The 24,497-nt window shown below is 42.0% G+C and overlaps 3 protein-coding genes and 2 long non-coding RNA genes across 5 annotated transcripts; 3 read left to right on the plus strand and 2 right to left on the minus strand.

The window, feature by feature from the left end:
• The first annotated feature begins 2,894 nt into the window (after positions 1-2,894).
• On the plus strand, positions 2,895-3,517 carry LOC108659459 (uncharacterized). Its single transcript, XR_001926125.3, has 2 exons — positions 2,895-3,083; positions 3,225-3,517. It is a non-coding gene; the product is annotated as an uncharacterized LOC108659459 (long non-coding RNA).
• Positions 3,518-4,143: 626 nt separating this feature from the next.
• On the plus strand, positions 4,144-4,880 carry LOC108659460 (uncharacterized). The gene is made up of 2 exons (XR_001926126.2): positions 4,144-4,389; positions 4,476-4,880. It is a non-coding gene; the product is annotated as an uncharacterized LOC108659460 (long non-coding RNA).
• Positions 4,881-16,799: 11,919 nt separating this feature from the next.
• Positions 16,800-17,200, plus strand: LOC149092340 (uncharacterized). The gene has a single exon (XM_089265466.1). It carries the CDS (start codon positions 16,865-16,867, stop codon positions 17,192-17,194), a length of 330 nt encoding a protein of 109 aa, XP_089121592.1. The 5' UTR covers positions 16,800-16,864; the 3' UTR covers positions 17,195-17,200.
• Positions 17,201-18,606: 1,406 nt separating this feature from the next.
• Positions 18,607-21,833, minus strand: Irbp (Inverted repeat-binding protein). Its single transcript, XM_018112374.3, has 3 exons — positions 21,599-21,833; positions 21,012-21,546; positions 18,607-20,305 (listed from the first exon to the last, which is right to left on the minus strand). Exons 1-3 carry the CDS (start codon positions 21,716-21,718, stop codon positions 19,080-19,082), a joined length of 1,881 nt encoding a protein of 626 aa, XP_017967863.1. The 5' UTR covers positions 21,719-21,833; the 3' UTR covers positions 18,607-19,079.
• A 304-nt stretch (positions 21,834-22,137) lies between these two features.
• Positions 22,138-23,197, minus strand: LOC108659455 (uncharacterized). Its single transcript, XM_018112386.3, has 2 exons — positions 22,952-23,197; positions 22,138-22,893 (listed from the first exon to the last, which is right to left on the minus strand). The coding sequence occupies exons 1-2, from the start codon at positions 23,046-23,048 to the stop codon at positions 22,193-22,195; spliced, it is 798 nt and encodes a 265-aa protein (XP_017967875.1). The 5' UTR covers positions 23,049-23,197; the 3' UTR covers positions 22,138-22,192.
• Positions 23,198-24,497: the final 1,300 nt, after the last annotated feature.

Below are 24,497 nucleotides of genomic sequence, written 5' to 3' on the forward strand. Positions count from 1 at the left end.
ATCTGGGTTCACATTTACTCCACATTCTCTTCTCTCTTTTTTATTTCTTTTGCTTCATGGCATTTCACATTTGATAACATTTCGATTTGATACATTTTCTTGCTGACTCTCTCTCTCACACTCCCTTCCTGTCTCGCTCTCGTCTGCATCATTACCACTTTTATTGCCGCCTTCAGTGTCTGCGTGTGTTTCCTGTATCGACGAGTCAAGCGACTCGTGCTCAAGCGATATATCAATGACACATACGACACACACATACACACACATCACATACATATAAACTAATATTACAAATATATACATATACATTGTATGTATATATTTATTCGCATGTTGCCTTTCACACACGTCTGCCCATTTGTCTCCATCCCCCCCGACCCTTGTGCTCCATCAGGCAGTTGCTTAAGCGTTTTGTCTGCTGACTTTTCTATGAAATCCTTCTTACAACTATTGCTAAAGAGAGTTTAATACTTCTTCAAATACACTTGCTAAGGGTCTTATAACTTTGGCCAAACTTCTGCCACGCACTCATGTGGCAATCGCTTACTTTTGGCAGCGACTAGTTATAAACGTTCAAGTGCTATAAACGCGGAGAGCTCTAGGAAATAAAGGTAGTTATTTATTAAATAAGAGTCGAGTCTTTCGCTATTAGAAAACAAGACTTTATTTTTAGATATATCTAAGCCATTATAAGTCGAGGTAAATCGACTAATAAATCATAGTTTCCTTCTAGATCTCTGCTGTATCTCTGTATAGATATATTATGTAACCATGAACGAGTATTACGTTGTCGGTCGCTCCCGACTGCAGGGAGCTCAGGCTCTAGTCAGTCGCCCTCTCTAGTTGGTTGGATTTTTTGTCCGCGCTTCATTTCATTTCTTTGTTAACATGATTCGTTTTTTATGGCAGCTGCGGAGGGATTTACTCCATTTGGCTTAAATACTTATTTAAGCTTAGTTTGCTCACATGACCACGCCCCCAGAAATAACGCCCCGCCGGCAGCTGCGTCAGTGGAAGGCATGTGGCTGGGTGCCTTAATTCATTTGGTGCATTATTTAAATTGCAACGCAAGCGTATTGAAAGAACACAAAGAAGCGTTTGTTTGTTTGCATGAACTATTCACCCAGAGCCACGCCCCAGGGCAGAGCTCAACGCCTGACCGCATGGAGCTGATTGCTTTTTGTCATTGTTCGAAGGTTAAGCAACGGACTCCAGACGGACATCCATTTAAAATTGAAGCCGAAGAGAAGTTCAAGGGAAGATTTAACAAATTTTAAGCCCTAGACAGAATTTTGGATTTGTTGTCAAAGGTCGATTTGAAAACTGTTGATAGAAACTTCTCAACTCATTGACTCATTGATTTTTTATTTTGTTTCTTTCAACAGCAAATGCTCTCAAAAATATAAATATAATATAAATTTTTAAATATATATAACTAAAATGAGCCTTGAAGAATGTCTGGCAAAGATGTCGAAAATGACTCTGGTTGAACGTGGAGCTCGCGAGTCCCTGGAACGCATGGATAGCTCGAATCCCTCTTGCATTTTGAATACGACTCCAGTGTATTGCGACGAGTCCAGCGATAGTTCCGATAGCATACAGTCGGCGCCGGAGCTGTTTGTAGAGCAGCGGAAAATCGAAAATGCCCGACTGTACCCGCTAGAGGTGAAGCTCTACTGGACTTACGAGGAGGTTGGACGAGGCCTTATGAAGAAGAAGCGCAAGCGACGTGTCGATTTGTACACCGAGCGAACAGTCAAGCGCAAAAAGTTCTTTAAGGAGTGGCCCGGAACACCCACAGTGCTGAGTCCTAAGCAGGAGTTGGGCTACGAGGCTGACGATGAAAATTAATATGCATGTTGAAATTTCACTTTTTAATAAATTATCTCACGAAAGTGATCGATGATACGCGACACGACTTTTGAATCTCTTTAAGCGAAGAGCATACCTAATATCTAGTAAAAAGGCTATAGTCGAAGCTGCTCGACTAAGAGATTTCTTAGGACCTTTCGAGGAACTGAAATTACAATACTTCAACGTTTCTCTTGCGCATGGCTAACGAATTAATTACCCAATTTTCTCGAGGACCGACTATTTCATGAGACTTTTAGACAGTGATAACAAAAAATATCAGGGTATATTCTGGTTTCCCATTTCCAATTAGTTCAGGGTATAAAAACGGTAAAAATAATTTTTGAATTTATGCATAGTGCAAAATTAATTATAATATATGTATGTGTCGGAGAATTATTTGAATGTAGATATCGATTGGTAATATCTATAGTTATATGCTGTGAGTGACAATCATGGTTACTGAGTATAATATTGAAGGGAAAATAACACGAGGATGTGTTGTTGTCAGGATGGCCGTGTCGGAGAATGACTGTAGATATCGATTGGTAATATCGATAGTTATAGGGTGTGAGTGGCAATCAGGATTACTAAACTTCCCGATTGTGTCACGTAGTGTTATGAGATGGCAACGTGGAGCATGGCCAGATGGTCAGAAGACGACTCGGGTCAGATGACTTGCATTTTTGAAAATATGGACACACGTACACGGAATTCGCGCAGCTCCAGCGTTAAGAAGAATATGTCTGCAAGGGCTGATAGAAAAGTGACGACTATTCCATCCGATAATGAAATAGTTAACTACAAACATGATAACAAAGACCCGACACACGTATTTAATACCATAGATTATGCCCGAAGGCCTTTGTCGCTCTGGCTTAACAAAAATTGTTATTTAGAATTAACTCTTGGTAACAATTAATAAATAGATAGATTAAGGTTCTAGTGGAATCATAAAAATTAGCTAATTACTAGCTTAGGTTTTGATAATGGATGAATACAATATAAATCAGAATCATCAGATATTCTCTTATAACGCCCAGCTTACAATTTTTAAACTCGACTTGTTTACTTTTTGTAATCGCATTAGTTTTGAAAAATCAATCAAAAATGTTCGTACCTAAGATCTTTCTGCCTTCTATAGATTCAGTCTTCCGCCTTACCTCAAAAGTGTAACACCCAAATTTTTAAAACTTAAATATTCAAAATGTTCATTGGCCCAGTTCAAAAAGGTATTTAAACAAAAATAATAATAAAAAAAATTAGTAAGAATTTTAAATCTGAAATATAAATATTTTTTTTCATTTTATTTCTTAATTTTTTTTTTATTAATATGCAAGTATAAATATATATACATATCGTTTATTTTATAGAGCATCTGCACCAGATGATCCTGGGTTGTGGTTGGCCTTGTGGATCTCTAAGTGGGCCATGTTGTTGTAGCGGATGCTGCGGCAGCTGCTGCGGAGGCTGCTGTGGGGGAGGCTGCGGCGGCTGCTGCTGATGATCGGGGCTGAGTTTCATCAAATCAGTTTTGGACGGGGACCAATGGGCTGCCGTTTTGCCAGTACAATCTCATCGGGAAACAAACCACATTCAACATCTTCTGGCATGGGCAATGTTATGTACATAGTATAATAAATAAAGTGTGAGGCTTTTCGTATAATTTTCGTACTTTTACGGTAGTCTTTTTTATGGGGTCTACTCTATGAACCATGTACAAAAAAACTTGCTGGCCGGCAGCAGTAAGATGCAGCTGGAGTAGGCTGAAAGCAGATGTAGCTGGCGATAGTTGGGGCCGAGTTCCGCTGTTTTTGTATCTTGTTGACAATGGGGATTTACAATAGAATATTGTGTTAATGCATTACATAAATAGACCAGTTTTACTAAGGAAAGGAACCTTCGGTGTACCCAGAATATATTTACATATATAAGTTTACTCATATACGTTTGTCCAACGCTATAAGTGGAGTCGTTATGAGCAAACTACTGTATATATGAGCGATCAAGGCTCTCCCTTCTGGTGCGTGGAAATTGAGTAATGTATTATCTTCTTCCGCTTCTTCCAAATTCGAATATAACATATTTCATAGTGGAGGCTAGTATTAGTTTTGGCTGAGATAGTTATGCGCCTATGATGCACTGCCTGATCATTAGTTTGCCTATTGACTAAAAAATCCACATGGGAATCATGGGATATTCGGCATTGGCCTTCCAAGCCTAACCCTTTTGAATGCTCTAGCTAAGCACTGCCAATATCTTTTTCGCCAACAGCACTCATCCATATCCTATTTGCTGTTGAGTATTTGCTCTACGTAAATTTCTGTTAGTCTCTTTATTGGTCAATCTAGTTATATTTTCAAATTGAGCTAAAGGTTGTGTGATAAAGTTAGCATTGAGAAATCTGTCATCAATTTTAGTACCTGAGCTCGCTCCGTGCTATATAGCTTCAGTCTCACACAACTATTCAAAAGTTCAACATCTAAATTTCCATCAAATTTAATTCTGCCAAAATGTTCATCGGTCCAGTCCAAAAAGGTAAAAAACAAAAATATTAGGAAAATAAATAAATATTTGAATAGATATTTCCGTATCTACAAATTAAAATTTTTTTTCCTTTGTAGAACATCTGCACAACATGATCCTAGGCTGTGGCTGGCCTTGCGGGTCGTTGAGCGGTCCCTGCTGCTGCAGCGGTTGCTGCGGCAGTTGTTGTGGAAGCTGTTGCGGTGGGTGCTGCGGCGGCTGCTAACATTGAATGAGGGGGACTAGGACTACACAAGGATCGATGTCAACTGATGTGCAGAAACATATAAAATACATTCACCATCCGTTGTTTAATAAGAAGTGAGGCTGAAAATCGACCAACATTTGAGAAACCGAAGTTGTAATACCTGTGAGCTAAGGAATGGAGTTTATTGCTGCAGATCCCTAAAAAAATAAAACAGGAATGCGGATATAGATATTTTTTAAGATAAGATATTTTTGCATAAGATCAAATAAAAAATGTTGTTGTTTTGAAAAACGAATATTTTAGAGCTTTTCATTACATCTACTAATTTTATATACATTTGAAAATAGCTACAAATGTATAGGCCAACTGAAATATTGAAATATTTTCTATATTTTTTATATATTTATTTTATGTATGATTAAAAATAAACGATATATAATCATTGTAAGTAGATACAAATGTTAAGAACAAAAAAGATTTTTTTATCAAGCCATTTAAGGAAAATTAATCGCATTTTCCTTCGACATGCTTAAAAATTTTACAGTTTGACTTTAGCCGGCAACAGCGGCCGAAGGAACGTCTATTTATTTTTATTTCATTTTCTTTTTTTTTTTTTTTTTTTTTTTTTGGCAAATTTCCAGCTACAGTATGTTCATTGGCCCGGTTCAAAAGGGTTTGTATTTACATTTAAATTTAAATAAAAATAAATTTAGAATGTACTTAAGTGATAGAGCACTTGCACGATATGAGCCTGGGCTACGGCTGGCCTTGTGGATCGTTGGGTGGTTCCTGCCACAATAAAAATAAAAATACTGGAATAAATTCAGACACAGCATCAAGACGTTGCTCGATTAGCCATTGAAAAAATAAATATGAATTTATATTAAATATATTTGTTCGTTTCATCTGTGAGATTCACGTTTCTGCCTTCTTCATGCGAGGCTTATTGGGAAATTGTAGCAAATGCTGGTGGGCGCCATGTTCGACGGGGCAGAGCCAGGTAATGCTCAATTTGAGTTTCAGCCAGATGCATGCAATTGTGGTAAGAGTCGGAAGAATGGTTTGGCATTGAAATTTTAATTAGTGTCAAGTGCCGCCCACGAAATATAAATGTGCACAGGGCGTGGCACAATGTTGATGTCAGCAATTGAGTTGATCAAAGTAAATTGCCAGCCAAGTTGCTCATACGCCCCATGTGGCGCATGCAATTATTAATGACTGCTGCAAGTGCAGCAGCGGCAAACGAACAAAAATAAAGAGAAAAAAAAAAGAAAATAGAGAAGCTGCTCTTAGTCCTTCAGCTTTTCATCCTTCCGCCCGGTCTGCCGACTGCCTGCTGACATTTCAATTCATTTCGGATCGCAGTGGTGTCTGTTTTGTATATCACGTATTAGATTGTCGGGGCCAAGTGCCTGGGGAGATGATTTCCATCATTCATTTTCTCCGGCGGGGCGGCGGGGTGGCGGGGAGGCGGCGCGGTGTGTGTCGAGCTGAGTTTTCAGTTGCTGGCAAAAGTGTTGCCACTTTGAATTATGAAGCAAGCGTGTGCCACCTATACTCACACACTCATACACACGCACACACACACGCACTCACACACATGCACAACAGGATGACGCAGCTTTGGGAATAAGCAGCTGAGAATCTGAGTGGCAGGCAAATGAATTGTTTCTGCTCGCATGCCTCCCCCCTCCCCGCTCCTCCTCCCCCTTGCTTACTGAACTTGACTCGACGCCGACAAGCCGAAGCGTTTAATAAGCGCCATATACATCGATATGAATAAGTAATATGAATATGCGCATCTGCGCAAGCCAGAAAGTTAATTGGATGAAAGTGAGCCGACAGCTAGCTGATAGGGGGAGTCAAAGGGCTCGTAAAGAATACACAGTGTGGCTCACACAGCTGGTCAGCACTTTTGGCGAAGCTTAATATAACGTGGGGAGTTACAGATGATACTACTGATACCTTAACAGTACAGATAGTATTTCAATATTTAAACTTTAAAAGTTGTTGCCTTTATTGAGATTCGCTAGCAATAAATCTGTCCTGTTTATGGTCCATGCTTTAGAGTTGGATCTTCGTCTTCAAATGCTTCATATGTGTGCTAAAAAATACTCTGTACCTTATTGAATTCATATACATATATACACTTTTATACGTTTTTTCTTAAATAGGGGAGGTCTGTAGGTCGGGTTTATTGATATTTTGTTTAGATTTTGGTAATTAATGTTTGGTTTAAACTAATTTTACAGCTCGATCATAAATTTGACAGCTAACAGTAAACTGCCATTGCAACGCTTGCAAGTCCTATGCATGGGGCAAACTGGCGTATTCATTGACAGGCTCGAGGTCAGCTCTTGAATATATGCTGGAATGCTAGTTTCAGCAGAGCCTGCATCGCCATGATGCAGAGCATGCCCAGATACACCTTCCAGTTCAATCGCCCCAAGAAGGAGTCGTCGTCAGAGCTGGACGCCAGCATGTGGCGCATTGCATACGACTCTGGCTGAATGCGCAACAATCCTAGGCCAGACTCTGTTGGGGGCTGTACGCTGTCCCTCGCCAAGTCGACGTGCTCGTCGACCCGATCGAAGGTAGAGGCGTTCCTGTGATTATTGTTTTCATGGATGCGCGACATTCGCGCGCGCACGATGCTGCGGAACTGAGGGCGCCGCGGCCACGCGTTGCTTGAGCGGCTCAGATACCGCAACACGTGGCTGCCCACCACGGACACCTTGCGCACCATTTGCGGGCGCTGCTGGACACGCCCGATCCCGAGCGGCAGCAGCAGGAGCGGATGCTGCCTCAGCTGCACACCGTCCCCAACCTGGCTGTACTCCCGAATACTGCCCGTCGTCATCCTGGGGGCCAACAGGTCCTGCATGGCCTGTGGCGTCGTCGCCAGCATCATCGTGGCCATGAAGGCGCTCGGCAGCTGGTCAGTTGCGCGTGATTGGTATCCCAGTGGATTACCAATTGTCGCTTCTGTTCGGGACATGGTAGTTCTGGTGCTGAAATTTCTACTGTACCGGAAATATTTGTTTTTAATTCATTGAAATGTTCGAAAGTCTAATGAAAAGACAGCACCGGGCTGCTAGGTCTTAGACCCGTTTTCGTATATTTATTTAATTTACGAACTTTTAATTTGTATTCCCTGAACCCATCTAAAACGGGAAATCAGGGTATAATGGTTTTGTTAATTGTATGTAACAGGCAGAAGGAATGCCACATGAAGTAATTATATTCTTGATCAGGGCGATGAGCCGATTTAGTTATATCTGTCTGTATATGTGAACACGTCGATGACAGTAGCAATAGGACTTATTTGTGTATTTCCTCAAGGAATTCTCTATGTAGGTAGAGGTAGTTGCAGGCGACCTTTACTGACCAATGGGAGCACGCTCTGCTGCTGCAAGCATTCTCGCTTCGTTTTACTCAAATACAAATACCAAATGAATTGTGCTGCATTAATGCAGACAACTTGAATGATCTGTAGCTCTTCTTCATCCTTTGCTTTGGATAGGTAGACATATAGAGAGACTGACACGTATAGGCTTACCTCTTTATGCTTATCATGAATATACATATACATATGTATACTTGTCTCTATCTCTATCTCTCTCTCGCTCTCATATTTTCGCATTGTCTATATATCACACTCACTTTCCTTCTATCTATCTCTCTCTCTCTCTCTCTTAATCATGCACACATACACATTTCCTATTTCTCTATCACCCTCTCTCTTCTTATCTCTCTCTTTCGAACTACGTTTGCTTCTTTCTCTTGCCGTCTCTCGCCTTTCAACCCTCATCCTTTTTCCTTTTGATCTCTCTCTCTCTCTCTCTCTCTCTCTCTCTCTCTCTCTCTGTCTCATCGTCTCGTAGTTTATCTCTCTATATCTCCCTTTGGAATCTACATGATTCTATTGCCTTATCTCAACCTCTCTGCCCTTACTTTCACTCTCTCTCTCTTTCTCTCTCTCTCTCTCTCACTCTCTCTTCCAGTTTCTTTGAATCCTTCTCAGCATATCAGCGAACCAATCACATTTTGCTTAATTTCTGCTTGCCCCAAAAGATCCATGGTTCTGGAACTCGGGGACGCATGCATCGCATCGCCGTTATACATTTATGCAAATTGTATGCCAACGCTAGCGCGTTAGTGTTAGTGAGCCAGTGTTTGCAACTGTGTGTATGTGTGTGTGTGTGTAGCATGGCACAAGCAGCCCAAACAACTTCATGGCCAAGCCCAAAAATTCACATGCGGCAACCAGTGGCACACATATGACGCAAGTTTAACACGATGCAGCCGAAATAACAAGTGAGCGACACACGCACACGCACACACACACACACGCACATGTGGAGAAACAAGAAGAGATGCAACATACACACACACACCGAGTCGCGTTCATTTTGCGCCTTATCTGTGGCCGCAAGTGTTGCAAGTGCTCGCCGCAGCGACTGAAATTATGCTAATTTTTTGGCTTTTTGTGGGGCAGAGGGCTGCAGCTGGCGCAGCGGTTGTTTTTGTTGCCACAGGACATTGAAATTTATAAGCAAAGCGAGATGGGAAGCGGGCGATGCGAGTAATGGCCAGCAGTTGGAGACGCGCTGCTGATAACGTGGCATTAATAACTGCCGCTCGGGCGACTCTCTTGGATGATTGAACATTTTGCAACGCGCATTTGCTTATCTAGGCAGCCACCTACACGAGTCTCCACTGTGCCACTTGCCCACTATTTGTTGCTCATTTGGGAGCTAAGCAAAATGTCAAGCTCTTGCTTGTCCTTCGGCTCCTGATAAACTCTTGACCGCCTTTCCACAGTGCGTGCCCATTGGTCCAGCTGGCCTTTGCCTTTGCCTCTCCCTTTTCCCTTGCCATTCCCTCTGCCTCTGCCTCTGCCTCTGCCTCTGCCTCTGCCTCTGCCTTCGCCTTTGCCTTGCTCTGGCCATTGCATATTCAACGTTTTGTTCGTGAAGCCTTTGAAAATTTCAAAACTTGTCCTGGTCAACTCTCCAGCGGCTACTTAGAGTACCGTCAAGTGTTGCATTTACACAAGAATTTTACTCTTTCTCTGCACTTCTCCCTCTCTCTCTCTCTTTCGCTGACTATCTCTATCTCTGGCTATTGCTGTGGGCAATGCATGAATGTGCTGCCAAATTGCGCAATTTTTGTTGTAAAGAGAAATAATAAAATAAAAAAAAAAGACAACACCAACTATGTTTTTGGCCTTAGTTATCTCTTGCTTAGTAATAATAGAAATGAGGACTCAATACAGCTCAACTTAACTCCCTGCTCGAATACTCTATTGTTACACAAATCGATAGCTAATGTCATTAAATCTGACTTTCGAGCTCCTGTTGGGCACTCGAACTGTGAGAAACTTGTGATGTCGGACTGGCAGCCATCTGCACATTTATATGTCGAATGACAGTTCTGAGAATTGTTCAGAAGCGCACCAAATCATTTAAATTAACACAAGAAACAGCCAGAAGCAGCGGAACTCAAACGAAATAGTGTAATTGCATTATATTTGACTGGATAAGCACAATTGGCGATTGCTCGTGAGCTCAAGCACCTCGAGCTGAGTTGAGCTTTTGATTATCTAATATGTATTAAATTCGCGATGGCATTGAGCGTCTCCTGAGAAAATCACATTGAAGCGTATGTCAAACACATATTGGACATATGAGAAGACAAAAATGTCTACAGCACACTCATTCAAGGTCAAAATGCGAACGCAAAAATATGGAAAATATATTAGTTCTCTGATGTTTCAAGTCCCCAAGACGCGGTTGTAGTTTAGCTTCTCGCTTGTCGCTGTAAAACTGTTAAAGGTCCTTAAGGGATGTCTTCGAGTAACGTTACTGTAAAATGTTGGAGGCGTCACTCCCAAACAAATTACAGGGTATTATGTCAAGCCCCGGACAGCCATAGCTCGAACTAAACTGAAGTAGACATAAGCGATTGCTGCTAGCCACGCTCCTAACTGGTTTCAGCCTTATAGGAAATCTGATCAATAATAAATTATAAAATGAATATAATTCAATTTGATGACAAATAATAAAATTTACGCAAGGTCAAACCTCTTAAGTTATATTAGAATAATATTCTTTTGTATCTATATTCATTCTGCCTCATATAAGAAACATAAAAGCCATTTAAGCTCGAAGCATCTCGGCCTTTTTTTATGTTTACACATGCGTCCTTGAAAAGTATTTGTACTACATAGACACAGCGCACACACACACACACACACACACATTATATATGTATGTACATGTGTATTCATTTTGATAATTAACGCCCTTTCCAGCCAGCTCTAATCAGTCTTGGGAGAGTTTTATAAATTTGTGAATGTGCCAAACGCCTCATGCACATTCAAACACATACATTCATATACATATACATATGCATATATATAGTGCACATATTTTTGTTTTATTTAGGCAGCAATTGCGAGAGCAAGTTGGGAGCCAGCTTGCAATTTGCCTTCGACTTGGCCAAAAGCTGCCAAACGGGCCGATGGCTACAATTAATTCGACTCGGTCAATGGGTGGCTGACTAGAAGTATGCGATGCATACCCACACACACACAAACACACTCACACTCACACACACACAGAGTGCCTGTGCTGTCGATTGTGCTATTTTGCCTGATTTGCTGATTTCACACACACACAGAGACGCCTTTACCACACACACTCACGTATATATGCATATATATGTAGAAACTCTCACGCACACCTCGATAAAAAACTTTTGTTTTGCATTACACTATGCAACAAAAGTGGCCGCAACTTTGCGCAGTTGTTGTGTTGTAACGCCCCGGTCCAAGTTTGGTTAATGAATGGCAGGCTTAATTATTTGGCCAAAGGGGACTCGTGTGGAGCCATGGAGCCGTGCCGCTGCCCACAATCAGCACCAGCCGATGCTCCATTGTTATGTATATTGCTTGGGTTCACAGCAGAGCTGCTCCCGTCTGGCCCCCTCTGCCGGCACGGGCTCTGGGTTGCTTTTAATAATTGTTTATATCAGTCCGACTCAACTTTTTGCTCTTATTTTTTTTTTTTTTTTTTTTTTTTTGTATTATTCCGTATTCCGCTTTTTCAGCATTGTTTAAATATTCCGAGCAAAGTTTCAATTGTGTGCGTTTGTTGTTGTTGCATATTTTATCCATTGATATTGTGCTGGCAATTGGCTGTTGATTTTCCGTTTTGTTTTCTCCCTGCCTTTTATAGGCTAATTCACATTGCATATTTAATTAAATGTTTTTATTTAAGTTCGGTTTTGTATTCATTTCCGATCAATTACGGTGGAAACGGAGCTCCAGCAAAGGCTTTGCCTCACTTCACTTGAGCTGCTGTTGGCTGCTTAATTAAATGCAAAATAAATATATATGTACATATATACAGACGATGTCCAAGACAATTTCCAATGCTTAAAGGCTTAAAAAATTCCAAAATTTAATTTCCAATGAAAGTGCGGAAGGAATAAGTCATACGGATTGTGGGAGTGGGAAAGGTAATTCAATAAGATGTCAAATAGAGAGTTAAGATTAAATAATATGTATAATATCAGCAGAGTTTAATACAATCCCCATTTCAGATAATGCAAGCCATTCAAGCAGCTTTATAGAAGAGCTCGATTAAAGAATTATCTTTTTCTCTGATTAGACTTTGGAATACTTTAAAGTCCAGAAGAAACTGTAGTAGGAGCTATGATAGAATTAGGATCTGCCTTTCGCTTCATTAATGTAGCACTTTACAATAAAAACTTTGCTTACGACACGATCAAAGCTTGAAGCATCAAATGCTGACTCAAATTACGTATACCATTTATTTCGTTGTTTGTTATTTGGACCTGCTGACTGTTTCTGGCTGATTCACAATTTATTCAGCCATCTGGGAGCATAGCGCAGCACGTAGTGCCCGCCCCAGAGCGAACGCTTTGAACTCGTTCGCCTTTATTTGCAACCCCGTATGAAATATTTGCCCGATTGCCCGACACTTCATCAAGTTCACGCGTATAACAAATCGATGCACCTGCGCGCTAAACACACCTGACAGAGCACACGCCTCACGCTCCAGCCGCGCCTCTTCCCGGCTGACGCCCACTCGGTAAAGCCAGACAATTTGGCAGCCAAGCTGGCTAGCTAAGCACCGAGCAAACCACCCAGCTGGGATTTCAATGCGTCAACGTCTCTGTCTGCATCGCTTGTCATGCATTTTACGCATGAGAAAATATTTTCAGTTAACAAGTCCGGGGGTTGAGCTAAAAAAAAAAAACCAGAAAAAAAGTGGGTAAAAAATAAAAACAAAAAAGAAACCAATGCAAAGTGCACAAGGAAGTGCACATAAAAATAAATCGAAATAAGGCGAGCACAGTAACAAACGATGCACCATGCCAACAAGCAGCGGCGGCAGGCGCAGGAGCGAAGGAGCTGCGGCAGGATCCGGACAGGACAGGACAGGACAGCGGCTGGTAGCAGGGCGCCGACATGGACTGGTCGGTCATTGCCGCTCGGTCTTGTTTATTGTGCGATATGATATGAATGACACGTGACTGAGAGACATTCAGGAGCAGCTACGAGAGAAGGAGCAGCAGGAGCAGCAGGAGCTGCAGGAGCAGTCAGAGCAGCAAAAATTATGAAATTTAGCGCAAGCCGCAAAACAGCAGCTACAAAAAACCAACCAACAGCAGCACATACACACACACACACGCACATATACAGAGACACAGACAGACAAGCAGTTGTATGACAGCTTTGCCATATCGCACCTGGTGCACACAAACCGATAGCACCCAAGCGGACTCGATGGCATGCCAAACGCACAGCCGACAGCTGCAGGTTTACATTGTAAGTTTTGATTGCGATTGTAGTTTATATGAGAATAACGAAATTTAAAGCAAGAACCGATGCATATGTAATTAATTTAAATCAACTGTAAATTACTATTTATCATATATATTAATGAAAAATTGTGAACATATTTATAAAGTTTATTTTCTATTGTTTTTCTTTTTTATAAACTGTATTTTTTAATTTTTTAGTAGATTTTATACTAATTATAATTTTACTTTCGAGAAATTTAATGGAGATTTTATTTTAACTTAATATTTTTAGTTTAAAAAAATTTTTTTTTTAAATAATAATTTGAAAGAAATCAATTTAAAATTGAATTTAATTTTATTATGTATTATTATTATTTTATTTTTTATTATTAATATTTTTTTTTTTTTAAGTTACTTTAATTGACTTGCTTATAAGTAATTTAAATATTATTTTAGTGTAGATTTACGTACATTAACATTACACTAAATTCATAAATTAATAATTAAATAAAAAGTTTATTCAATAATTTCATCAATATATATATATATATATATATATATATATATATATATGTATATGTATTTATTTAATTCATATTTAATCTTATAATGTTTTGCTCTTAAAAGATTTCTTACACTTCCTTTTGGGTAACTTAGACTTTGCATGTATGTGTGTGTGTGTGTGTGTCTGTGTGTGCGTGTGTGTGTGCTGATACATGTGACGGCCAATGCGCTTAGAACTTTCATTTCGTTTGGCGCAAATTGCTTAACCACAATGCATTTGTGTGTGTGTGTGTGTGTGTGTGTGTGTGTGTGTGTGTGTGTGTGTGTACACATACGGCAGCTCACACTCACTCTCTCGCACACATACATAGACAGCGGTTGCACTCGCATATTGTGGCATTAGCAACGTCAGCCTTGTGACGCTTCTTTCTCCTTCTCCTTCCGTCCGACACTTTACAACACTTGCAAGGTGTCGCCAGCAGCTGTTGCTTAACGCAACCGCCAACGGTTTAACGCTTTGCTGCGCTTTTTTCTTATGCTATCCCATGTTTTCATCTTTACACACATCACACAAACGCACACACACGCACACACACACACACATGCATCAGTCATTTGCAGTTGCTAGGCAGGCGGCGTTGCGTTAGCAGCCGCAAGTCGGTGGTTGGGTGGCTCAGCTGTGGTTTGGCTTTCATTCATGCCACACAAATTAGTAGCTATGTAAATACGGATGATTCAGCAGCAGCAGCAGCAGCTGGCGAAATTTCAGATGAGCACAGATCGACATTAAATAGAGATAAATCACACTCTGATATCTAAGCCCTGAAGGTAAGAATCAGAGTTGATTAATTCCATTAATTATTCTGTAATAATATGTGTAATATACATGTGCTTACTTTAATTTTAAAAATTTGCTGAGAACCGAATTAGATTTTATTTAAATTACCTGCTGCCATCATCGAGGAGACATATAAATCATTTGTGCGCCGATAAGTAGGCAACACATTTGTCTGCTGCCTCGAGACGCGTTTTAAGCTGCGCTGTAAGCTCTTATGCTGCTGTGTGCCCAAGACGCGTCTAATCTGAGCCGTCTATAGACGGCTTACGTATTTGTATGCATAAGTGTGTTTGCATGGCATATTTAAGCTGAAAATGAATTTCATCTGAAGTATTTGTAATCGAAAAGCAGCTCACAGCGGATTGTGTTTGTGTCAAGCAGATATTTGAAAGGAGCGGAGCCAAAAGACACTTTCAGAAATTTAAGGCCAGTTAGTTAACTAAATACTTGAGAATTTTCCCCTGCAGTCCAGTTGCTTGCTATAAACTGACCAATTTCCTCTCCCCCTCTCTCTCTCTGTCTCTGTCTTTCTCTCTCTCTCTCGCACTCTCTGCTCTGCTCTGCAGAATGCTTGAGACATGTTTTGTTGTCACTTTTGTTTGTCTGTTGACTCAGCTGAGTCTCGAATGCCTGCTGCCTGTTTTGAGGTGATATTAAATTTATGTCTACAGACGCATTTATAACGCATACGCCACGGGGTACCAGGGCAAGCAAGTTGATTAAATTTAAACTTTCCACAATTTTGTGGATACACTTTGTCCACACTCTGCACAAATATCCTTGACAAATATTTTAGTCTTTTGTTGCAGCTACGGCAACACGCACAAGTGCATCTACACACACACACACACACAGAGAGACACGCACACATTAAATTACCATTGTCTGCTTGCCTCGGGCAGCTGCACGGCGTTTCACCTATATGCGTGCTGTGTCTGTTCAATTGACAAAGTCGCACAATTGCCGGCCTGCTGCAGGGTAATTGTAATTAATTGACACAAAATTATTATCTGAGGCAAGTCCATGGCGTAGGCCATCGGCATGAGCATGTTTTGGCTATACTCATTGAAATTAATGCCAGGCCAAATTCAAAAGATAAATAAGATGATGATTAATGGCAAAATATGTGCGGCTCGAGTGGAGCACTGAAGCAGCTCGGCTCGCCTTTAATTAGAGTCTTTAGCCAGTAAAGTGAGCCAATTAAAATTCTGCTTTTCTACGCTGCACAGTGAAGACTCTCAACTAACACTCAATGAGATAAGTTGCCCTATTGATGGCTAATTATATTTATTAACTGCCAATTTAATTGAATTATCATTAGTTAAACTTTTTTTTATTCTCTCTCTCCTTTGTACTCTCTCTCTCTCTCTCTCTCTTCTTCTCTTTAATGTATGAGTAAAACGGAAATGAATTTCAGCGTTAGTTCTGCTTGACCCATTTAATACACACACACGCCCACACACACTTGTAAATATATATTTATATTAATGTGAGTGTTTGTGTGTTTAGCGGTCATTGCGTTTGCCTCTTGTATTTATTTACTGAAACTAAAGCCAAGTTTGCGCGCTTTGCGGTTTTCTGTGGCAAGACGGCGAAACTGTCGTTAATAAATTAGCAAAGGGATATCTTTGAATAAATATAAAAAATTAAAACACTTCACATTGATAAACAGGACAATAACTATTTTTAAATCTATATATAAAATAAATAAGAAAATATATTCTGAAATCAAAGCTAACTGCAATCGATTATTTATTTATATAACAAAAACTAAATTAAATGAAAGCACTGAGGAATCCTTTGGCTTCAACTGCTGCAATTATTGTAGGCTTATTTCTGACTTCAATAACTCAAATTGCTGTTGAGCTGAGCTAGCTTTATAATGAATTGATACCACAATTTGCATCTGCCCTTAGCAGACTGTGCAGCACTCAAAAAAAATGATATGCCCCACGTCAAATCCGAATACCTTCAGCAATCTCAGCAAGCCACGTGTGCGGCTCTTTTGTTGTTTTGTTAGTCATGTAACAGATTTTTTATATACGTATTTTGCACAACACTTAATTTCAAGAATAATAAAACAGAAAACTAATCAGAGGAGGATGGGGGACCAGAGGCAACGTAGTTTGAAGGAGCTTGTCCACACAATGCTGTTCATGCTAAGTCGGCAGGAGTTCCACGTGCACCAGATCAGATCCGAGAAGCAGCGGCTCGTCAAATCGATCAACAAGTCGGCACCTGATGACCGCAAAATCGAGCACCTGAAGCTCATACGGGAGTACCAACTGCTATGGGCCGAGAGTACGTGGTGTTTGAAAAAGCAACAGAAGAAGCTCAAGAAGTATCTAGAAGTTAACCCGCATCTCAACGGATTGGAGCTGTACCAGCAGGCTGTTAATGCCCTCAAGGATATGCGCATCCCAACCAAGTAACTGTAAGAAAGAAAAGTCTCATCTGTTTTTGTATTATGCCCAGAATGGACCAAATTGTGTAAAGTTGAATTTGTAGTAAGCCTGAGTGGGACATCGTAATAAAGACGCCGTAGTTTGTAATGCCGTAATATCAATAGATACAATAAAAGATTTTCGATATGACAGGGAAAGGGGAGAAAGAGCAGGGGTGGATCATCTTGCTCTAGATATGGATTATGGATTCAATATCTTTGTGATTCATTCGACAAATTCTCAGTGCAGCGCATGCTACCTTTGCTTGTTTGTGTACAGGGTATCGGCTAACCGCTTGGCAAAGTAATTTCGACTTGACCACAAGTTACGCTGGCCAGCTGAACGTAAAAGCTGAAGAAAGAAAGTTTAGAACAAGCCGCGGCGCCGCAGAAATTAAAATAAAGTGCCAAGAAAGTAAAAGGCAGGCCACATTCGTGTTGGCCATCTTGAAGTTGGCCAGCAGCAAAGCCAAAGCTCGCCCAACTCGCAACTTCCGTTCTTCGTTGCAACTTTTGCCTCTTTACTGTTTCACTGTTTCACTGTTTGCAAGTGCGTAAATGGGCCTTCGCTCTCGCCCACCTGCCACTGCCACGCCTCGCTTTGCACACTCGCTCCCTCTGCACTTTTGATAATTTTTTAACTCATTTTGCACTCGAGGAACACAACAACTGACGCGAAGGCTACAGCTTTTCACCTTTTGACGCTTGTTCCTCGAATCGGACAAAGGCGAGTGCAAAGTTCTGCCTGGCCCGAAAGTCGCCCAAAAGTTGCGAGCTCCTTCATACACCACGAGGACATTTGCAGCTATTCAGGTTAAGAGTCAAATTATGCAATTTACGCTGACTGAAGAAATAAACCATGTCCGGCAGCCGCGAAGCAAACTTACGGCTCTGCGTTAAGTGGATTACGAAAGCTAAGAAACACAGCCCGAGCTGAGCTAGCCACAAAGCCTTCATGCATTTGCTACACACAGTTCATTATTTAAGGCGCAAACATTGATATTATTATGCCATATTATACCTTTATTATTATTAAGCAAAGCTCAGATTACCGCCATTTTCAATTATTTCTTGAAGAGATCGTTCGGCTGTTACATGAAAAGTCCAACTCTACTCCAGGCGATTCTCTTCTCAGAAAACAAAAACGAATGGAAACGAAGACTCTTGCTCAGAGCCTTAAGAGAGAGAGAGAGAAAGAGATAGAGAGAGAGAGACAGAAAGAGATAGGAGATCTTATGATTTTTTCGGTCGACTACGCAAACCGAGCGTAAAGAATCAAACGATCAACTACTTAATCATAAATGTGAATTGAATGCTTACCATATTCATTTATATTTCCTGTTGAAGCTCAAGAGTGCTACTTCCAGGTATATCACAGGCATTCAAATATGTACACATAAATATTGTTACGCACATAAATGTCAATTATATTTTGGATATTCATAAATCTAAATCTGATCCATGGCAAATGCTTATTTGTTCTATCAACTCTTATAATAATGTATTCACAATTTCCGCTTGCAGCATAACAATCTCAACAACGAATTTAATATACTTAAAGTACATCAAGCTGTAAGCATAGATATTGGGCATATATATGCCAAAAGTATTTTGCATATTCATAAATATAAATCTTATCTAAATTCTCAATTTATTCTCATGCTTACAGCAATCCATTCACATTTCCTGCTTTAGGTCAACAATCCTATGGAGAGGTATACAAGGTGCATATATATCGAATATAGTTTGCAAATTACAAATATAAAATTGATGCTCAGCAAATCAAGCAATGCATTCAGTTTTCCTGTTGCAGTTTAGCAATTCTTAATACTAATACAAAAACACTTTTCAGATATCCGTTTTACAATTCAACATCAACAATCTGCGCTCAGCGCATTGATGCGTTCGATGAGCACAGCCTTGGTTGCGGTTTTTGCTAGCTTTACGCCGAAATGCTGATCGAGTATGTAGCGCAGCTGCTGGGCGGTGCAGGCGCCCAGTCGATTATCCTTGATCAGCAGCTCCACGAAGTCGTAGCTGCACAGCTGATCCTGCTCAATTTTGGCCACTTTTGGCGCACTGGCCTCGTCGGCGTTGGACTTGGCCGCACGCTTTTTGGCCGGCTCGACTTCGGGATCAAACAACGTCTCGTAGAGGGGCAGAAGCTTCTCGATGCGCTTGTTCTGCATCGCCGGATCGGGCAGCTGGCTGAGACCGTCGTCCTCGGTCTTGAAGTCCAAGGCCAGAGCCAGCAGATTGGACTGCAGCACCTCCAGATTGGGGTCGTTGATGAGGTTGGGCTGGTAGTCGACGCTCAGCTTGCGGATCACCTTCTGGAAAAAGTCGACGCCCTCGTCCGTTGCCGTGTTGGCCGTGCTGTTCCACTCGCACATGTCGATTTGCCGTATATGCTTCGCCTCGGGCAAGTAGACGATCTTGAAGCCATCGCCCGAGAGCAGCGAGCGATAGTTCTTGTCGTCCGGCTGGGCCGCCTCCACGGGCACCAGCGCCACGTAGCGCGGCACGGACTTGCGCTTGCACATGAACAGACAAACCGCAATCTTCTCGCGCTCCAAGCAACGCTGCCAGAGCGCGCGGAACAGTCGCTTGGAGCCAATGATCTTCTGATCGTCCGGGTACATAAAGCTGCACGGCTTGCTGTAATAATTGCTAGGCAGCTTGGAGCGGTGCTTGAAGCCCAGCAGCATCATGCCAGGCGGATGCAAATCGCGCACGCGATTCATCTGCTCCGTGGACACACGAAGTGTCTCCTCGCCTATCTTACACTCGTACCAGCCGCCCGTCATCTTGATCTGGTACTCGTGCGTTATCTCCTGCGTCTCCTCATCCTGCTGCCGCACCATAATCTGCCGCCGCTTGCGCACGACGCTGTTGTCGCGCCGCATGATGTGCACCTTCTGCGGATAGGCGCGCCGCTGGAAGTAATTGTAGTACTGCACCGATATATCTAGATTGGGGCCCAGCGAGAGCGTAAAGTGACCCAGGCAGCGACGCAGAAAGTCTTGCCTCAGTTTGCGATCCTCCAGGATCTCGCGCTGCAGCTGCGCGTCCGGCACGCGAAAGGCGTCTATTTCGATGGCTAAAGAAAAGAGAGAAATGTTAATAGGGACATTTACAGATTTGCACATCCAGTTTGCTTCAATCAAACACAAACCCATCCCTCCCACTCCTATCCTACACTAGCTCTGGCAATACTTAACAGCAGGTTCTTTATTATCTGCAAATACTTATTGTTTATCAACAGCCCTCTGCGGTCCGTGCGTCTGTTCTTGTTCGCCCGCTCATTCAACACTCCATTTGCCTGTTGGTTAACCAGTCCATTCATCGATGTCTTTTTTGCGGTTTCTTCTATCCGTCCTTACCTCCTGCGAGAACAGCATCTGTCCATCTGTACCTACCTACTGTACTGTACTATCTGTAGACTTCATTTATGAAGTCTTTGCGCTCCCCCCTCATATGTCTATCTGTCCATTCTTTATTCGTTCTTTGGATAGATCGGGTTTTCCTAACCACTTGATTGAACAACTTCACATTCATTGCTCTCTTTCGCTGCCTCTTTTATTATTAGCTGTAGTACCAGCTTCAGAGCCGTCGCTACCTTAAGCATAAATAGTAATTTTGTGAGCAAATTCAAAAGCGCAACCCAATAATACTTCAGTTGGATGCGGGTGAAACATTTGCACTGATTGCTCTGCGACATCTTGAAACCTTTCTGGCTACAGCTGCACACCAGCAAGGGGAACAAATGTCGCATGTGTAGCGAGTCTTATATCCTTAGGACCTACCTCTCGACAGCGTTATGAACTCCTTGTAGAAGGGCTCGTAGTCAAAGTCATCGATCATGGGAATCACCTGGAACTCGAACTCTTTGCCCTCCAGATCGCTGGCCTTTTGCAGAGCAGTTTGAAACTCTGGGCTGGACGATGGGTGCGGCTCCTCCACGTCCGTGATGTACACGATCTTGGCATTGTTCAGTTTCTTTCCGCACTTCTCAAGCATCTCGATGCACAGACGAATCATCTGCGCAAAGCTGCCCCGCCCGTCGGGCTCAGCCAGGCCGTACTCCTTGGGGAACAGCTCTTCGGCGTTCTGCATAAAGTCCATGTAGTGCTCCACTATGGCCTTCGTCAGCTGGCGCAGCGGCAGGAAGATGGCGCAGTTCGCCGATACCGTTATGTTCTCCAGACACTGTACCTCCTGCGGCGGCGGGCTGTGCTTGGTGTTGGCAAAGACGAGGCCCATTAGATCCTTGCCGTTCACCAGCATGCCGGAGATGAAAGCACCGCGTATTAGCCTAAGCGCGTCCATGAAGCGCTCTGTCTATAATGTTTCGCTTTAATATACAAATTTCTTTCTGTGTATTCCCATTTACCTCCAGATTCGCGTCTACCACGAAAAGTATGGCTTCGCGTCCATGGAAATCGCGCTTCATTGCAATCTCATCCTCGGAGTCGGTTAGCTCCACATCCTGATCGGGGTCCCAAGTGCTCATGCTGAATTTTAATTTGTTCTTCAACTGCAATCGCGCGAATTTCACAACGAAAACAATTAAAAGGCGCCGGCTGCAAGTACTGTGTGACCGTTTGCCAGCTATATAAAAAGAATCACTGTTATAGGAGCTGTAAAATAATAGGCTAATGGTGCCATTTGAGTAACATTAAAATTGTCAATAGAAAGCGCTATGAGCTCAATTAGGGAATTAGCGCCATCTATATGTAAAACTCGTTTCCCACTGTTATTGATAACAGCACTTTAACAGTGGTGCGTCGAGTGAAGCTAGCTGCGCTCGAAATTGCGCACAGCCGTTAGGTTGGCTGCGATTTGTGCACACGTAAAGTTTGCTTTGGCGGGAAACTTGAATTTAATAATTTGCATTTGACATCTATTAAGTTGTTAATAGTGGCTGTGACCTTATTATCCTCTAAATAATTTATTTGTTAGGACAGGTAAGTTGAATATTTAAAATTTATTTGCTTATAAGGCAGTAGAGAACCACCAGCATTAACAGACCATATGAAACATTTAATGAACTCGCTGCAGACTTCTGCTTCTTCACGGTTTTGGAAAGCAAAAACACTTGTGCTGGGGCTTGCTGAACTGGATGTGCAGGTTGTGCTATGGGAGCAGTTGCATAGGCAAAAGTTAGAGAAGAATGCGGATTCTTAGCTGCAGCAGCAGAGGGCGCAGGAGCAGGAGCTGCAGCAGGAACAGGAACAGCTGGCACTGAAACTGGAACTGGGTTGGGGTGATCCAGAGTGGTCACGGTAAGGGTTCCATTTAAATGCGTGGCATTGACAACTGGAACGGCGGCTGCCACCACATGAGCAGCCACTGGCGCCGGGGCAGGAATCACTGGATACACGGATGCAGCTGGGGCTTGGGCAACGGGTAGCAAGTGCACATGTGCCGGCATCGCCGGCTGTGGTGCAGCTGCTGCCGGGCGCGGTGGACAGACCAGGTGAACCGTTTCAGTGTAGTGCCGCGGGTGACCAGGAACGGGCTCCTTGATCGTCTGCTTGTAGCAGCCATTGGCATCGGGCACTCCGTTCTCCACCACCTGGGCAACGGGTGCAGCGGCTGGAGCAGCTGCTTTCGATGAGCCCGGTGCCTTAGCCACGGCATGGCCAATGGCAGCGCCCGCCAAGGCGCCGCCGAGCAGACCCAAGCCTGGGAGGAGAGCGGGATCTTTAGTTATGAATCAAAGGAAAAGTCGACACTTCCTTACCAAAGGCGCGCTTCCGTCCGCGCACTGGATACGCCTGGCTGCCCCCGAGGAGCAGCACTCCCAGCAATAAAACCTTGGTTAGCTGAGCTCTGAACATCTTAAAATTCTTTCTTTCGCTTCGCACACGGCAGTCGGTTAGGTTCTGAGTTGAGATCACGCTGAGTCAACTGCGACAAGTCGGAATGTTGTTTTGGACTCGATCAAATATTTGCACAGTTGTTTTCTTTGCCATCACGAAATGTGACTTAATTTTAGATGCCACGCCTCGTCAGCACGCTCATTACCTTTTCTAAGATCAAAGCAGAACGCAAAAGCAAAAACATTTTGGCCCGTTCAACTTTTCACCATTCTTCACGCTGATAGTAAAACATTCTAAACTAGTTTCGTTTTGGTTTACATGCATAAAAACATCGATAAGGAAATATATTTAAAAAAAATGCATGTCAGAAAATCACAAAGGTTAATAGATTTTAAAACCAAAAGCTACCAAGAGGGAATTGTAAGTATTCAAAGTTACGGAATTATAAAGAACAGTTAGATCTGCGGAAAAGGCCAGCAGTGGTTCAGTTTGCTCTTGTCACAGTTTAGACGCATCCCTTTTATCTCTCCCTACTAATTGAATTGATGAATATTCCTGAAGCTCTATTCTATTTCTATTTCTTCTTTACCTACCGCATTTGATTACGTTCTTAATAAGGAAACATGTTTTTAAGACTCAAGCTTTATATCACAGTCTCTCAGTTCGTTAAGGTCATTCAAACACGGATTGACGGACAGACAGTAAAGTGGATTCTTTCAGGGCGCCGAAATATAAGATAAGACATAAGATTCTATCTAATCGGAAGAAGAAGGGGACGGACACTAAACGATGCCCACGATGAGAGATCGGATTCGGATCTAATAGTTTCACGTAGACAACGAACCATCCCTTAAACAGGTTGAACAATATCTACTACTAATTATTACCATTTCTACTACTACTTTTGCTACTGATATTACTACTACTACTACTCCCACTATTGCTACTAGTAATACTTCTACTACTAGTAATGCTTCTACTATTACTTGAAGTCGTAGTAATACTACTATTGCTACTACTACTATTGCTATTACTACTATTGCTACTACTACTACTGCTGCTACTACTATTGCTACTAATACGACTACTATTATTGCGTCAACTACTATTGCTACTGATACTACTATCACTACTTCTATGACTACTACTACTACTATTGCTACTGATACTACTATTGCTACTGCTATTGCTACTACTACGACTACTATTATTGCGTCAACTACTATTGCTACTGATACTACTATCACTACTTCTATGACTACTACTACTACTATTGCTACTGATACTACTATTGCTACTGCTATTGCTGCTGCTATTACTACTACTACTACTGCTACTACTGCTGCTACTACTACTATTGCTACTACTACTATTGCTATTACTACTACTGCTACTACTACTGCTACTACTACTATTGCTACTACTACTATTGCTATTATTACTACTGCTACTACTGCTGCTACTACT

The sequence above is a fragment of the Drosophila navojoa genome, chromosome 2 (assembly GCF_054131105.1).
Source record: "Drosophila navojoa isolate 15081-1374.11 chromosome 2, UAZ_NAV_1.0, whole genome shotgun sequence".
In the NCBI taxonomy this organism is placed as follows: Eukaryota; Metazoa; Arthropoda; class Insecta; order Diptera; family Drosophilidae; genus Drosophila; species Drosophila navojoa.

Excerpts from the sequence above, each read along its gene's own strand:
- LOC108659455 (XM_018112386.3), bottom strand. The coding sequence starts at position 23,048 with ATGTTCAGAGCTCAGCTAACCAAGGTTTTATTGCTGGGAGTGCTGCTC. Across the intron at positions 22,894-22,951 it reads CGGACGGAAGCGCGCCTTTG|GCTTGGGTCTGCTCGGCGGC; the intron begins GTAAGGAAGTGT and ends CTCTCCTCCCAG.
- Irbp (XM_018112374.3), bottom strand. The coding sequence starts at position 21,718 with ATGAGCACTTGGGACCCCGATCAGGATGTGGAGCTAACCGACTCCGAG. Across the intron at positions 21,547-21,598 it reads TGGTAGACGCGAATCTGGAG|ACAGAGCGCTTCATGGACGC; the intron begins GTAAATGGGAAT and ends GAAACATTATAG. Across the intron at positions 20,306-21,011 it reads GTTCATAACGCTGTCGAGAG|CCATCGAAATAGACGCCTTT; the intron begins GTAGGTCCTAAG and ends TCTTTTCTTTAG.
- LOC149092340 (XM_089265466.1), top strand. The coding sequence starts at position 16,865 with ATGGGGGACCAGAGGCAACGTAGTTTGAAGGAGCTTGTCCACACAATG.